The sequence below is a fragment of the Sceloporus occidentalis genome, unplaced genomic scaffold (assembly GCF_023333645.1).
Source record: "Sceloporus occidentalis isolate IW3139 unplaced genomic scaffold, rSceOcc1.0.p SCAF_1, whole genome shotgun sequence".
NCBI lineage: Eukaryota > Metazoa > Chordata > Lepidosauria > Squamata > Phrynosomatidae > Sceloporus > Sceloporus occidentalis.
The window spans coordinates 31,474,518-31,492,067 of NW_028316981.1; the positions used below are offsets into that span (position 1 = coordinate 31,474,518).

At 38.7% G+C, this 17,550-nt stretch overlaps 1 protein-coding gene across 1 annotated transcript; it reads right to left on the minus strand.

The window, feature by feature from the left end:
* Positions 1-433: 433 nt before the first annotated feature.
* Positions 434-16,966, minus strand: LOC149321289 (THO complex subunit 7 homolog). The gene is made up of 8 exons (XM_089518976.1): positions 16,674-16,966; positions 14,094-14,211; positions 9,607-9,734; positions 7,760-7,846; positions 7,020-7,077; positions 1,981-2,047; positions 1,770-1,839; positions 434-740 (listed from the first exon to the last, which is right to left on the minus strand). Exons 1-8 carry the CDS (start codon positions 16,690-16,692, stop codon positions 673-675), a joined length of 615 nt encoding a protein of 204 aa, XP_089375102.1. The 5' UTR covers positions 16,693-16,966; the 3' UTR covers positions 434-672.
* Between the last annotated feature and the right edge of the window lie 584 nt (positions 16,967-17,550).

Genomic DNA, 17,550 nt, shown 5'->3' on the forward strand with positions numbered 1-17,550 from the left:
TTACACTTCCCATTTTCATATGTTTCCTACTAGGTGGATAACCTGTTGGATAACATCAGTGAAAAATCTGTACAACTGTTGGCTTTGAGAGGTGCAGAACTGCAACAGTGTGAGTCTTTGGGAAACAAGATTCTCCAGTCCTCTAAGCAGTTTCAAAAAGTCTCCTTGAGGACAACAAAGAAGCATAAATTGAAAAATATGTGTTTCCTTTGTAAATTTTGTTGTTTGAAATGGTAATAAGGATATTGCCTTTCTATTATAAACATCATAAAGATTTCTATATTTAAACATCTTGCCAACTGAGGTTATGCTACTTCACATTTTGAATAACCGGAGCTCAAAAAAGGAGGGTGATCTTATTTATTAGTAGCACTCCAAATGACACTGGAATGTGGCTTTTTACTGGGTAATCCAGTTCAAGAACACCAACAAATTTCCGCACAAAGCAAAGGCTGAACTACTTTATTCTGCAATTCTAATTACAGTATAAAAAGAGGTAACTTAGTATTTTATTTCAAACATTAAAACAAATTTTCTCCAATGGAAACATGATGTTGTTTTCAGAACAAAAAGTATTATTTAAAAAAAGTTTTTTTAAAAAAACCAGACCTCTAATTTGACATCAGTTTCAGGAAAAAAAGAAAGCTGACTTTTGAGCTGAGTTCTGGGCCATTATTGTTTATTTTCCGCTTCCATTGGAGTATCTGAAGATTCTTCTGCTTCTGAAAGTTTCTCATCATCTGAAATAGATATTATGTTTATTATTATAAAATATTCATGTTAAAATGAATTCTTAAGTACAGATAACAGTTATCTGTTATCTATTGACAATTAGTTGGCTATTGACAATACTTTACCAGTCAACTGACTGAAAACTATAATTTACCATACTTCACTCTGTTGTGTGGTTTTAAATACAACACATTTAATTAAATAAAAACCATGACAATGTATGTGCCTAAATTAATATTAGCATATAGTTTATTCAGTAACAATTTCCATCATTACACAGCTCACCAGTACAAAAAGTTCTCCATACATGTCTAGCATGCAATGGGTCTCAGGCAGCTAGGCAGAAATGCTTTGCTTGTTAAAAATAAATAAATATTTAGTATCTATAGTTACAAAAAATAAAATGGGTCAAAATTCAATTGTGTCCACCTGATGGATGGAATGGCAGACCTTAGTAGGATAGACTCTATTCTGTACCCTCAACCTGACCCTCCAGAGGAAATTTGGAAAACATACAAGTGGCCTCAAGAAGGAGAAGATTGTGAAAAAGTTCTGGTAAACAAGTGGAAATATCGTCACACAATATTTGATGGGGCCCATAGATATTGTTACAACTAAAATATTTTCAATGAATAAAAGCAAAAAAAAAGTATCATAAATTTAATACATGTAAGGTATATCCTACAACCTTTTCACAAATAAAGTGCCATGGAATTAACTAAGTTTATGGGCCAGTTCAGACAGAAATTCTGGAAACCCTGACTGTGGTTTGGAGTAGTAGGAACATTCTACAGTCTTGGATGATCACTGTCCTCACTTTCTTAATTTGGCACAGCACATTTTGTCATTACAACTAGACAAACTACAAAGATGTTCCAAGACTAATCACCGAGTGTGACTGAGTGTGAGAGGAAAGCATATAAATCCATGTAGCATTCTGAATCTTCAAACTCATGGTTTTGAGGATAAGGAATATTAGTTCTGAATCAACCCAGAACCCACAGAAAAAGAAATCAAGGTAGAAGAGAAAAACGTACTTTCCAATGTTTGCTGAAGTTCATGGATGGTGCTCAGAAGAACATGAAACTGTTTTCGTCTCAGCTCCAGCTGAAACAAAAATAAAATAAAAATGCTGAAGTATATGAAATCTTCCTTCAAAACTTTCTGTTGTTCTGTATCAATGAGTAATTATATAACAATGTACACATCATTCCATTATAAAAAATAGGAGGATAAAAAAAAACTTACTTTGTCTTCAACATTTTCTTTGATATGTGAAAGATGTTGTAGCTCTTTTCCTAGAGCCTCTAACTGCCTGAAAACAGTAACAGTAATAATATATTGTTAATGAACACCAGTATTTTAATTCTGCCTCTGAAGACAACTTGGAAACTTCAGCTGGTACAAAACACAACAGTGAGAATGCTTTTAGGAGCTAACCATTCAGATCCATATTATCCCTATTTTTCACAATTGCACTGACTGTCTACTAATTTCCAGGCCTCATTTAAGATACTGGTATTATCCTTTAGTCTTAGCCATTTTGGGACTAGGTTATCTGCAGGACCCATATGAGTCTGCATGAGATTTGCGAGTCACATGGGACACTGTCTCTGGTCTCTGATTAATCTATGAATACCAGGGATATGTCTTCTTCTATAACAGCCCTAAATCTTTGCAATAACATCCTTCAGGAAATATGCATGACTCCTTTGTTGAATGTTCCACTCTACAGTGCTAGTCAACAATTGGGCAATTTCATGTTCCAGTCCACAGATGGGTAATTTTTTGGTCGTGTGCATTTCCTCTTAGCCAACTTTCAAGACTGCAGTCTTATCAAGGCAGCTTATGATATAAAACATACAATTCTATATAAATATAAAATTATAATAAAATGAAGGTCACTTTATAGAAACTCAAGAACTAGGCTGCACATGAAATGCAGAAATAATCCAGTTTGACATCACTTTAACTGCCATGGCTCAATGCTATGGTATTCTGGGAATAGTAATTTATTGTGGCACCAGAGCGCTCTGACAGAGAAGGCTAAATGTCTCACAAAACTACAAACCCTAGAAAACTACAAATCCCAGAATTCAATAGCATTATACCATGGCAGTTAAAGCAGTGTCAAACTGGATTATTTCTGCAGTGTGGATGCAGCTTAAGTCAGCCCCAGAGTAAAAACCTTTTGGTTACAAGCAGGAGACAGCAAACACATTTTAGAATTTATGGTTTTATCTGCTGCTGTTAATTTTAATGATGTTCTTTGTCTACTAATTTTATACTCTCAAATTTTAGAACAACTTTTATTTGATGTTGATGGTGTCTTTGAAAGCCTTTATTGCATAATGACCTTATTCAGTTTGTGCAAACACATGCTTTTAACTGCTTTAATATGTTCTCAGTTGTTATAGTTTACTATGCTTTTAAACTGCAAATTATCTTTGACTGTTTTAATATTTTTTTTTAAAACTGATTTTATTGTATACAATTCTGAGATGTCTGAATACAGAATAGGGTATAAATACTTACACAAACAAACCTTATAAACTGCCTTGGGAGAGTAGGAAAAACTGAAATACAGGCTAAAAATCTGCTAAACAAAAAGGCATTACAGTAGAACTGCGACTGGACTGGACTGGAACAATTGTCCCAAAGCATCACCTTCTGCAAGCACCCATTCTAGTCATAATGGAATTAGTCTGAATAGCCAGTCCAGAAAGTTATAGGTGGTATCAAAAGCTGCTGAGCTCAGAAAAATTAACAAGGGATGGATTTGCACAGCAGAAATAATGCAGTTTGGCACTACTTTAACTGCCATGTCTCCATCCTAACAGAATACTGGCAGTTGTAGTTTTGTGAGGCACAAGCTCTCTTTGGCAGAGGAGGCTAAAGATCTTGTAAAACTACAAATCCCAGTATTCAATAGGAAGGAGCTGCCACACTTACAAGTGATGTCAAACTGCTTTATTTCTACTGTGTAGAAGCATCCCAGATTGCACTCCCTTATTCCTCTTTGAGAAAGGCTGTTTCTGTATCAAATCAACATCTAAAAGCCAGACTCATGTGAATCTAAATCATAATAATCGTCTAAGGATATCTGGAGTTGTTCTTGAACCATTTTCCTAAGCACCCTGCTCAAGATGAAAACATTGTGACCAGCCTGAAGTCCAAACAATCCTCACAGTAACAGGAGTCTTTAGGAGTGGACTTAGGAGTGGCCTCATGATCTCTTTGTTTAAAATGGCCAGGACCACACCCTCTCAGGAAAAACAAAGGCCTGTTACAGACAGCCAAAATAAAGCTGCTTCGAGTCACAGTGGAGGTATGGAGTTTCAATGATGCATGCGTCTTAAGAGTCCAGAAGTTGCACCAAAGCCATGCTCCAGCCCTAAGGACTGGAGTGTGGCTTTGGTGTGGCTTCTGGACTCTTAGGACGCATGCATCATTGAAACACCATACCTCCACTGTGACTCAAAGCAGCTTTATTTTGGCTGTCTGTAACAGGCCAAAGAAAAGAAATAAAGTGCTCCAAGACACACAAGTGTGTAAACATTTCATGCTACATGTTATCAACCAGAACTGAGCTAAACATAAAGGTGGAAGGTCCGACACTTGTATATGCCCTGGGCTCATCTTCAATGACTTAAACTCATCCAACAACACCTGATTATATGGGACTCTGGATACACTCACAGAATTTACTGCAGATAGGTATGCAAATGATCACGAGAAAATGAACAAACTAATTTACTAATACTGTGGAGCGGTTTTTCAATTTTCAGCTACTATATCTTATTGTGGTAGAAGAAAAGCTTTACTATGGAGATTATTACACAGCAAGCATCCTTCTCCCATCGTTAAATCATGTTAATTGCATAATCGGGGGAAGATTATCATACCGCCGTGTGCTTATTCCATTTTTCCCGTTAATACCAAATGATAGGTCCATTACTGTTTGTGGATGGGAGAAGAACGGGTTAAGCATACAGGGGTGTGATAATCTTCCCCTCAATCACATGATTAAATGATGGGAGAAGGATGCTTGTCTCCCATGTGATAATCTCACGTGACTTGAAAAACCAAGCTACAACAGAAGGGACAACAATTAAAACCCAGGAGAATCTGGAGTATAGACTCCCCCTGTTCTGATTGTCTAAACTTACTATAACTGAGCCTTATTATAAACACCTCCCAAAATGGGGCTCCGCACATTATAATCTGGTTCAGATCCAGGCTGCAGCCCTTAATACTTCTGCCCCCTAGCTTTTCCTTCATGTCAGAGGCAGTAACAAGAGTAGCTATGACTGCAGGTTTCCTTAGACCATAGCAATGTACAGCAGCATTACTAGGAACCCTTGTGCCTCACATTACCAGAAGGCAACGAAAATTGCAAATCCCATGGCTGTCTGGCATATATTGCCCAGATGAGAACTACTCAATTTTTTTGGAAGAACTCAAAGCCACAAAAAGAATGTACCCTGAAACTATGCTTTCTATCTACCAAGCTCAAGCTTAAACATAAAGGGGAAGAGGAATAGGGCAGCAGTCCACAGCTGGTACTGCAATTCCTAAGCAAACTAATCTGTAGAAGTCAAAGATATAGCTGTGTTAGTCTGTAAAATCAGTATGCAGAGAGATCATGTAGGACCTTTGGGACTAACTGAAAGAAAGAAGTTGGCAGCATGAGCTTTTGTAGACCTCAGATGCATTTCCAAAGTCTACCAAAGCTCATACTGCCAACTTCTTTCTTTCAGCTAGTCTCAAAAGTGTTACAAGATCTCTCTACATGCTCATATATATAAGGGCATACAATGGACAACAGATGTCTACATGGTTCAGACAAAGAACACCAGGACAATTAATCTGACCTGCTGGATGCACATATTAATCATGCCTACACACATTTATGACCTGATTTATAAGGAAATGGAACATATCTCACACATTTATTATTATTACTAGGTACTGAAAAGTGGACTTTGGTGATTATCAAAAGCTGGGGACATGTGGCTTTGCATTCTGCAAAGCTATTCATATGTATAGTGGTAATCTTGTCTAAAACCAAACCAGAACACAGAGGCACAGTCTTTCCTTGCCAGAAAATAGTACTAGCCTAAGGTGCAGATCTGGTTGGTGTAAAGCTTGAGTGATATAACCTTGATTTGCTAATATTTTGCCAGAGCTTGCATAAAAACATAACTTTTTTTGCATGATATCCATGTACTGGTATGAATACCTATGCTTGATAGTGCTATTAATAACTTTATATCTCTTTTTGCAATTGACTTTATATACCAAAGCTTTGAAAAGGAAATAAATACTTTGGTTAAGAACTGTCTTTGCTACTTTCAAACTGAGTATCTATACTCTGGTCGATAACAGCATAGTCCAGGAGTGATTCTTGGTGGAAAAGAGAGACCTAGCTTACCACAGCAAGCATTCAGTTAATAAACTGACAACATGTTGACTGAAAGCTTTCAGAGAACCCAGCATTAAAACAGAGTCTGTCTAAAATTAGTGTGCCTGGAATACTGTTTTTGCAGAATTCTTGAATTCAACAAGCAGGGGGCAATTCTAGAAGCATCATCTCAGCCTGGAAAGTATGGCCCAATCCTTCATATTTGATAGGACAGATGAGGAAATAGGATAACCAGAGGCAACTAAATGTAGGCTGCATCCACACTGCAGAAATAATCCAGTTTGACACACTTTAACTGTCATGGCCCAATGCCATGGAATTCTGTGATTTGTAATTCTAAGATATTTAGCTTTCTGTGTCAGAGAGCTGTGCTGCCACAACAAACTATAAATCCCAGAATCCCACAGCATTCAGCAATGGCAGTCACAGTGGTGTCAAAGTGGGTTATTTCTGCAGTGCGGCTGCAGCTGTGCTGTCTGTGTCTGCACAATCGCAAATGAAAGTGATTATTGTCATGTGATTATTATCTTCTATCATTATTGTTGTTGTTATTTATTAAACCTTCTTTAGTACACACAAGCATTCTTACTTATTTGTACTAATTTCTATAATGTATTTCCAAATTATTCTGATTCATTGTTTATATATCAGTGATTCTTAGCTTATACTGTACTTCTAGAATCATATAAATACAACTGCATCATATTTTTGTACTAATTTCTATGATGTACTTCCAAATCATTCTGATCTATTGTTTGTATATCAACAATTCTTAGCATATACTTCTTGAATTATAAAAATATGACTCCATCTGTGGTAAATTATCATATTATTTTATATCAGTTGTTGAGCTCATACTTACTTCAGGGTTTCATGCCTATCTGGATGGTGCTGTATCACTTTAGCCAAAGCATCATATTCTGAAAAAGATAAAGTGATTATAAGAATCACACCCAGGTTATTCCCAGTGTCACAAGGTGAACTATTGTTTCATTTAATTTTGCATGTATAGCTTGCCCAATCCCCAAGTTTTGAAACAATTAGCAATTATAATCACATGCCTACACTTAGAAGTGTTATTAAAGTAACATAATTAGGGTGACAAATACTTAAGCAATGGTTCAACTACCTTGCATATCAATATCTTCTCCTTTATAACTCAGAATAACCACCTACTTCCTAGTATTTCCACATGTAATACCTTTTTACCTCATTCTCCCTTTTCAACACAGATATCCTTCTTATGAGAAGTTCACACCTTTCACTGTACCAGACAGCAATTTGCAAGCTATGTTTGATTGGCATGACCAGAACCACCTATATGTTCATCAGCCCTAGAGGAAAGTACACTGAAATTTGTTCTATACTTTACACACAATCCTGAGTAGCCTGATCCAACCCTGGAAGATGTTATTTTCCATCTCTACCGCCACATCAAAAGAACAAGCACTCTATGGTTTGCTTTGTCATATTCAGCTTTGCTCACTATTTAACAACCAGGTTTTTCATTTAAAAAATTAAAATAATCACGACAATTTAGAAGCCTCACCATAAGCACCAGATGTTGTTGTATACCTCCTCCTAGAACAATTGCTAACTTACCCTGGCGATTCTTCCGTATTCTTTTTGCCTGAAGAATCTGCTTTTTGCATTCAGCGATTTTTTCGTGTGCTGCAGCTATGCTATTTTCTTTCAAAAGAAATACAATTAAAAGTGATTTGACAGTAATCTATAAATATCAAAATCCCTATTTATTACATGGCAAGAACTTGTATCAAAAGTGGTAATATTATATCAAACACCTGGTTTACACATTTCATTGCCAATAATTGTAAGTCTATAAATGATGATATATTGTGTATTCTAATACTGTAATTACTGTCAAGAGTGCTCAGAATCTGAAATTATTATTTCTGTAAAAATGCCAGACAAAGAAAATATACATTTATACTAAGTTCAATAAAATATGCCATGTTTACTGGACAAAGTCCTGCATGAGGATCTAGGATTATGTTATTTTAAATACTTATACACTACCCTACAATCTTGTTCTTTGGTAGCTTACAACAATAACAATAATAAATAATGCCTACAATAAAACAGATCAACAGTGAACATATTAAAGAAGTATAAAATAATGAAACAAATTAGAAATGGAACAGATTAAAAGTTCTGGAGAAATGAAAAACTTTTATCAATTGTGCCAAAATGACATCAATGTAGATGCCAGATGAGCCTCCCGAGGAAGGGCATTCTGTAGACAGGGTGCCACCATTGACAAGAACCTTCCTCTACTACACCTTTCCTTGTAAAGGACATCAAAAGACCTTGTAGTCCAACCATGCACATGAGGGAACATGAGCCTTGTACCAAACCATGAAGGACTTTAAAGGTCAAAACCAGGACTTTGAACTGGACTAGGAACCAATGAAATTGGCAAAGCACTGGCAAGACATGCACACTCTGCCCAGTTCCAATTAGTGATCTCACCTGTTGTATTCTAAACTGAAACATAAACACACTGCAGAAATAATCCAGGGAGACCGCTTTAACTGCCCTGGCTCAATGCTAGGGAATTCTGGGAACTATAGTTTTGTGATACATTTAGCTGATGCCAAAATAAACTACAATACCCAGGATTCCCTAGCGTAGAGCCAGGGCAGTTAAAACTCAAACTGGATTATTTCTGTAGTGTGTTTTGGACACTATTTTCCAAGCCACTTTTGCATACAACACACTGGACAGTTCCATAGAAGATTACCAATATATGGATAATTATGGGCAGGCCTCAGATTTGCCTGGACTGAATTTCATCAGGGAAGAACTCCTAAATAAAGCAAGAAGTTGTTTCTGGATTAGGTTTGCAGCTTCAGGTGTCAATTTAAAACACCATCAAGATTATCTACTTTAAAGCGCTGCAGTAAGTATATACAGTATCTACTGTATATACTCATGTATACGTCTAAATTTAGGTAAAAAAAACTGAGCCCAAAAACCTGAAGCGACTTATCCGTGGGTCAATATGAGTACTGTACTTTAAGTATTGTTAAAACAAAAGGAACCATACCCTGGTGAAAGGCAAGAGCGTAATCTGTCCTGGATGCACTGATCCCCCTCTACTCTCATCCGGCCAGCCTTTAAGGTGAGCACAGTTATGCCTTGCTGGAATTTTCTAAGTTCTTTGGCATCATTTTCCTTTGCTTCATCCTTTACAGCCTTTGTTACATGCCCCTAAATTTTACTCTTGACTTATCCATGAGTCATATCAAAATTCATAATTTTGGCCCCAAAACTTGCCCTTGACTTATACATTAGGTTGACTTATAGTCAAGTATATATGCTAGTTAAAAAGATAGTTAATGCTACTATGAAAATCTCTGACCTATTTTTTCTTTTTCTAAAACTGTTTACATATGGAACCAATATTCAATAGGAAATTAATTGATTACCTATATCTTTGTAGATTTTTTCATAGTTCTCCATTTCTCTCATGTTCATATCATAAACAAGTAAAGTTTTCCCCATTGAAAATTCACATTGTGACAGAGTGCTCAGCATGCGTTGGTATTGAGTGTAACTATAAGAGCAGAGAAAGGAATTATTGTATTAATGCATTTCAAAAAACTTGTATCATATGAAATACATTTGATTCCTAGAGGCTCTACCCTTAACTGAACCTTAGTGCCAATTAATATAAATGAAAATTATTTGTGTACAGCATTCACTTTCAAAGGTACTTGCTCTTAACTAGTGCTTTCTGTATTTTATTATTAGTTTTATGAAATAATAGTCTTTTTTTTAAAAGGCAGTAATACCAATCTCTAACTATAGCAATCTACTTTTTGTTTTGCAAATATCTAGGTTAAGTGGTGTGAATTAATTTCAGAGAGAAAATAAATGCAAAAGGAAGAGAGAGTCTTCCTTAAACCCAACAAAATCCCAAATCCAAAATGCAGAAAATACATCACACAAGCTTTTCAGCTTTCACCAACTTCTTCATGAGGCAAAATATATTAAAAACTTATACAGGTGATTAAAAGTGAAGATGTTAAAAGTTATAGGCCTGCACTTTGTATCAGATGCTGTTTCTGTTGTAGTTCACTTGTCTTGGAGGGCAAATGAAGTATAGTCCAAATAAAATTATAGTCCAAATGAAAGCATTTTGGGACTTACAGTAAGTTGTTTGAGGTTTTTACCTTCAACAAAGGTAAAATTCTTTGATTTGGTGTACATATGGCACATTTTACATATGCAACACTTAAGGGTTTTTCCAGATGCAACAGTACAGGGCCTTCCTGAAAAACTCAATGTTCTCTGCCTAAGAAAGGGGTAGTTAGCTTTGTACAGGTGCATCCTGGATTTCAAGGAAAGTTACTTTTCTGTTGCTGATGGAGTTGAAATTTTATTACCTGTCTTTAATTGCCCTTTGTTCCTGGTCTCTACATGGCCAAGAAAGGGAGTGGCCTCTGCCTGCAATGAGATTCTTCCAGAACAGCTAAACTACAACAGAAACAACATCTGATACAAAATGTAGGCATGTGACTTTAACACAGTGTTGCCAATTTCCGAGGAATTCCCCGGCTTCCATGTAATAAAAAGCCTTTCTGCTTATTTTCCAGGTAAAAAGTTTTGGGGTGAATTTCCAGGGAATCAGCCCTCCCTCCCCCCCCAAATGGCCATAAATACCTTGCCCCTCCCATAGCTCCCATCCCAGAAGTCCCCACTCCCTTCTGACTTCCCATAGTGCCTTGCAGCAACCCTGCCCTGGAAGTCCCGCCCAATTCTGGGGAGCCAATCAGGGGAATCCCTTCAATGGTGATTGGCAACACTGTTCTAACACCACCACTCTTCTTTTCTGAAGTTCTGATGCCTGATGAAGAAGTCAGTGGAGCTTTGAAAGCCTGTATGATGTATTTTCTGCCTTTTGATAGGACAATAAATATCTTTTTTTTAAAATTTTGTTTTATTTTGCTGCCTGGACAACACGGTTACTCCTGAATATGGTTCCTTTAACCAGCCTCTCAGCAAGGGATGGAGCATGCTGCTTTCTAAGAGAAGTAAAGCAGCTGTCTTGGTCTCCAGTGCAACTATAAAAATATGGTTTAAAAGGTTTTGCATGCTGTGGCTGTTCTATGTTCTGCCCTAGAAAATTGGTGAGGGAGGAAAATATCTCTAACTTATCCTCGCCACATGCAGCTCAGTCCTAATTATGTTAACTTAGGCCTGAAACAGACAGGCTAAAAGGAGGGGCTTCCAGCTGCTTCAGGGGCATGGTGTGCAGATGACACATGGCCCTGGAGCAGCTGGAAGCCACTCTGAAGCTGCCTAAGGTGGCCCAAAGCCGCCAGCAAAAGCAGCAGAGAAAATCCACTCCTTGTAGCAGCCCGCGCTGACAGCGGGCCGTGCGGTCACTGTGTTCCCCGATCAATCACGGGACGATCACAGGCAGAGCTCCCAGAGGCCACTCCATCATGCCCATCTGCTTCACCTCTTAGATTCCATATGTACAGTGGTCCCTTTCCGTTCCGCCCCCCCTCTCCGCGTAAGGAAAATTCCATGTATGCTCAAGCCCCATTAAAGCCAATGGAGCTTGTGCTCTTAGCGACGCGGCGGCGTGTGCCTCATTACTCTTTCCGGGGCGCAGTGCCCCTTCTTCCGGCATGGCTTCCAGCATATGCTGGAAGCCATGTAAGGCACACCCGCGTATGACATGGGTGCACTTTACTTCCTCCTACACACATGTATATAGATTTGTAGCCTTACGGTATGACTTTATTCAGATCTATACAGAAATTCCTTTGAGATCAATTACACTTATTCCTAGGTTAGTGCTTATACAATTGTAATCTTAATTCCAAAAACCTTATTAGAATAGGCACCACTGTACATTGGAAGCAGCAACTGATCAAGTAAAGCAGCAACCCCAATGTCTCTCTCTCTCTCTCTCTCTCTATATATATATATATACTACACTTCATACGGGATTCTTCGTTATGTTGTTTATTCAGAGCAGCAAAGAAGCTTCACCTGTAAAGCGATTAAATCATGTTCCTTAAACAATATCCATTAAACTGTTTAGGTCTCCCATAAATGGGGAGCTTGAAACTTGAACTGTTTTTTAGAATATCAGCCTTAAGAAAATATGAGAAACCAATATAATGTAATATGTAACATGTAAAATGCATATCTATTTAAATTGAATAATTCTATTTATCATTAACCAAGTAATAAATAAAATACTAAAAACAATTCATTAGTTGACAGCCCTAAGTTATTTATATTTTCCACTGAATGGATTTGCAAGTCTTAGACGTCTCAGGCATAAATGTTACTTCATGATACAGACAGCCTGGGCCTGTGGAAGTATTCATCAACAATAAATAAATTACAAGCAGAGTTTAATACATTAATATGTTATCTTTTTCTTGGTTAATGTGGTTGTCTAAAGCAATTTTGAAAGACTGCTATATTCTAGGTCAGGGATGCTTTTTCTGACATCTTCCTGTCCCTGAGGAAATTTGTTTCATACCATCACTGCCTCCTGGACCCAACAATATTTTTGTTTTTGTGAACAGCTTTCCAAGTTCCTATTCAATGTCAATATTGCCATGTCCAGTTTACATACTATTAGAACAGATTAGCAACAATCACAATGTCATTTGTTATTTTTCTTGAAAAAAGGAAAGATCTGAAACAACGTAAAAGTTTCCAATGAAAGTTTAAAGTGTGTTTGTTTTTCCTTGATGGATTTTACCAGCTGTTTTTAACTTAAGCATGTGTAATGGCATCTCCTTCACTGGAGGATTTTAAACAGAAGCTGGATGGCCATCTGTCAAGAGATCTTTGATTATGTATTCCTGCATGGGTGGACTGGAAGGCCCTTGTGGTCTCTTCTAACTCTATGATACTAGGTTTTCATGTGCTAGAGTGATATGATGATGAAACACATTGTCAAAATGAAGTGGCTTCCAGTCACATTGAAGGTGTGGCATTTAAATGACACAAGCCTCTAAAGTGGCTGGAAGCTGTACTGAAACTGTGCTACGGTCCTTAAGAACAGAGCAAAAAGGAGACCAGGATAATCCAGCTCCTGGCAGCAAGGGTCGCTCCTTCCATACATAGCCCACATTGGGAGCAAGCTGTGTGGTCAGTGGGGTTCAGACCCACTTCTGGCCCGAGTGAACTCAGGCCGCTTTTCATGCCTGTTTGCTCCAGCCCTAAGTCTTCAAAGCAGTTTAATATGATCGTGATGAAGTGACATGCAATGACATATCCTGGGTTATAGTACTGGAACAGTTTTGTGTCAACATTCTACATGTGAATTGCATAGTAATGGATCCACTATCTATAGGAAGAATAAAATTTCCTTGGAAACAAAATGTAGCATGATCAGTGCCAGGAAAGCAATAGTATCACAATAATAATAATAATAATAAAAAAATCAGAGACAGGGATTTAAAAAACATCACAAATTGGTGGCAACTATGCATATACTGCGCTAAAAAGATTCCACGTGAAGATTTTCAAAAGTGTTTTAATTGATAAGATTTCTTGCTGTTTTACCTATGGGTACTTCAGGGCATTCTGCGTGGTTAGCCTGTTTCAGATTATTCAGTACTTACTACACAACGCATTACTAATACCTGCCAAAAATGTTTGCAGTTCTATAGAGTGCTGAATAACTTGTACTTGAAAATGTCAAATCATTAAGTAACTAGTGTATTATAATTATTTTTAGTCATTTACACTTCATTATATATGTTTTCCTGAAAAGGTTCTTTTGTGTTCGGTGACATATAAACTGTATATTGAAAATTCACTATTAAATGTCACTGGAAACAACCCCATGCCCCCTTAAACACTAACAGATATTATGGAGTGCTCGGGTTAGATAAAATACTCCTAGTTTCCATTTGCTGATAAGCTAGAAAAATACCCTTCTTCCTGAGATCCAGAATTGCACCACTTGATGAAACTCTTCACCAACAAATTAATTCGTCTGTCATCACCAGCACCATCTCCATCAATCAAAAGCCGCTTGCGAATAACTTCATCTAAAGAAGAAACAGTATTTTTAAATTAACAATATATTGGTTATGGTCACAGACACTGTCAATAGTTAAGGTAGTCACTCAGTACTAAACCTGTTCATTTTTAATGGAAAAAAAACTTTAAATGGCCCTGTTCACTAAAAAAAGTTAATACACTATTTTCATAAGATAACAACATGAAGAATTTTAATTTACTCATGCAATTATAATCAATGGGTTTTTGAGATGTTGTGTATTGATTTCTGATTTATACATGATTGCATGGTTTTAATAAAAACATATTTTAATATATACATATTTTTAAAAGGCTGTAATTTCAATGGGCTTACTTAGTGGGAAGCATGTAACAGACCTGAATCCTATGTAGTGATTCCTGTTTGAACCAGCACACCATAATAATAATGACCCTATCTGATTTATATAATCAGCAACTCATCTCATACGTCACACTGAGGAGCATAATCTTACACAAGTCTAGTTAGAAGACAGCACTACTGAATTCAATGGAGCTTATGCCTGCTGGATAAGCCACTCAGGAGCCTTTTTTTGGTAAAGGGCCAGGTATAAAAAGTTTAAATAAACAAACAACAGTCTGAGAACAGAGATAGGGAACACACAGTTCTCCAAACGTTTTCGCCCCCAACTGCACAGACCCAGCCAACAAGGGCCATTGGTCTCTCCTTCTTAGAGACCATGCTGTTATCCAAATTTTCCAGCCTCTTAGGTACACTCTATAATAAATGTAAATGAGAAACCTGGATCCTGCTGCAATGCACAATATCATGCCAGGAGTTTACCGCCATTAGTATTACTATTAACGCTGCTATCTGAAGACAGAAAAATCCAAAAGTGTGCGTTGAGAGAATGATACAAGGGAATATGGAAAAGACCAAATGTATATACACACACACACACACACAATATGGGACCTGAGAGGGAGTTTATTGGCCTCTCAGAATTGATTATTCTTTACATTCTGCATAATTCAACTATAAAAGGGGGGCCAGGGGGCTCTCACCGAGAAGCACTGAATCTGTGGCCAGAAATAAAGTAAAGCTGGGGTCTCATAGGAGCCCCAGGAGGGGACAAAAGGGTAACAGCGACTGCTGCGCTCTCCTCACAAGCCCCATGAATGCAGAACAACCGTAAACACAACTAAGGTTACATCTGCACTGCGGAAATAATCCAGTTTGAAAACCACTTTAACTGCCACGACTCAGTGTTACAGAATTATGGGAACTGCAGTTTTGTCAGCCATTTAGCCTTCGCTGTCAAGAGTGCTCTGAGGTAACAGAAAACTACAGTTCCCAGAATTCAACAGTATTGAGACAGGGCAGTTAAAATGGTGTCAAACTGGATTATTTCTGCAGTGCATGAGGGCTATTAAAAACCAAAAATTAAGGTTCCTTGACTGAGGGAAGAAGGCTCAGTTTCAAATTAGGAACTGGAGAGAGCAATGTAATTAAATAACAACAAAGTAAAATTAATAACACTAATAATGGGTGCTGTGTCAGTCCTTTTAATTATTATTATTAATAATAATAGTAGCAACAATGTAATAATAATAATAAGTAATTGCCCTACACACACATTCATTAAAACACACATTATTTTAGTAAGGCACAGTTTCAAATTATTAGGGGGGGGAAGAATTGCAATGTAATTAAATAATAATAATAAAATAATAATAATAATAAAATAATAAAATAAACAATAATAAATGTGCTGTGCCTACCCTTCATATTATAATTAATAGCAATTAACAATAGTAATAATAGTATCCAAGCCAAATTCAGTAGCAGTAAGGATGGTAATAAAATAATGACCCTCCCTCACAACATTAATAAATACACACATTATTCTAATATTAATAATAATGAAGATAATATATTAACATAACTATATATACAGTATATATATATATGTGATTAATAAGGCCCTGAGCCACATTCAGTAGCAGTAGGAAGGATGATAATAAAATAATAGCCACCCACAACTTTAATTAAAACAGACATTATTCCAATAGTAATAATAATAATAATAAAGGTGATCTATGAAATAAGGCCTCCAGCCACATTCAGCAGCAGTAAGGAGGATCATAATTATAATAACAATAATAATAACAATAATGAAAGAAATAACTAAAGCCCACAATGTTGATATTAAAACAGACATGGTTTGAATACTGCTGCTACTCCTACGAAGGCCGCCCCCAGAGTCCCGGGCCACCAGGAGAGGAGGCCCTTGCGAAGAACCCCGGAGGGAGCCCTGGGGCCTTGGGGGGGAGGGAGGGCTCCTCCTCGCAGTGAAGGAAGAAGAAGAAGAAGGCTCTTTTCGGGGGCCTCCCCTCCAGGGACAGACAACACTGAGGGCTAGAGGGCAGAGGCAGAGGAGGAGGCCTGGTTGAGCCGGGGGCCTAGAGGGGAAGGGAGGAAGGAAGGGAGGAAGGGGGCCTGTGGCCTCACCGTCGGTGACGGAGCCCATGGCGGCGGCGATGATGGCGGCGAAGGACAGAGGAGGCTGGAGCGAGTGAGAGAGAGAGAGAGAGAGAGAGAGAGAGAGGCGTCTCACTCTCAGGCGCCCGCTTCCCACAATGCAGCAGCAGCAGCAGCAGCGGCGGCGGGGTAAGCGTCCTATTCCTCGTCGTCTTCGTCTTCGTGGGCCATGGAGGGGGCGCAGTCACCGTCGCCGCCGCCGCCGCCGCCGCCGCCTATTGGGGCCTCCTGAACCCGGGCCTCTTCACTGAGAGGCCGCCGCGAGCCACGCCAAGGAGGGAGGGAGGGAGGGAGCCCGGGCCTCCTCCTCCTCCTGCTGCTGCTGCCCCTGCTCCTCTTTCCTGGGCAGCAGCAGCAGCAGCAGCAGCAGCAGGTGAGGAGGCGCCTCGGGGCAGCCCTGAGGGCGGAGGGAGCCCCCACTGCTCCCCCTCCCCAGCCATTGGGGCCTCTGCCCCTGGACGCCCTTCGGCCCCAGAGAGCAGACACAAGGCCTGCCCCTCTGCCTCCGTCCAGCCTTCCTCTGCTGCCCAGCACTGGGCTCCCATAAGGGGCCCCCTCCTCCATTTTGAGCAGCACCTGGGCTGATAGGGCCATAGAAGAGTCTTCTTGTTGTTGTTGTTGTTGTTGTTGGGCCTTCTTTTGGTCATTCCCTCCCTGGTTTTTGTTGTTTTCTTGGGTGTCCTCCATCTTGGGTGCCTTGTCCTCCTTCTAGGGCCAGGGCCTCTGCCCACACAAGCTTCTGGCCAGGAGGAAAGCCCAACAAGGTCATCATCCATTTGGAGCAGGACCTAAGGAGCTTGGCTTGATATAGCCATACAGGAGTGTAGTTGTTGTTGCTGCTGTGGTT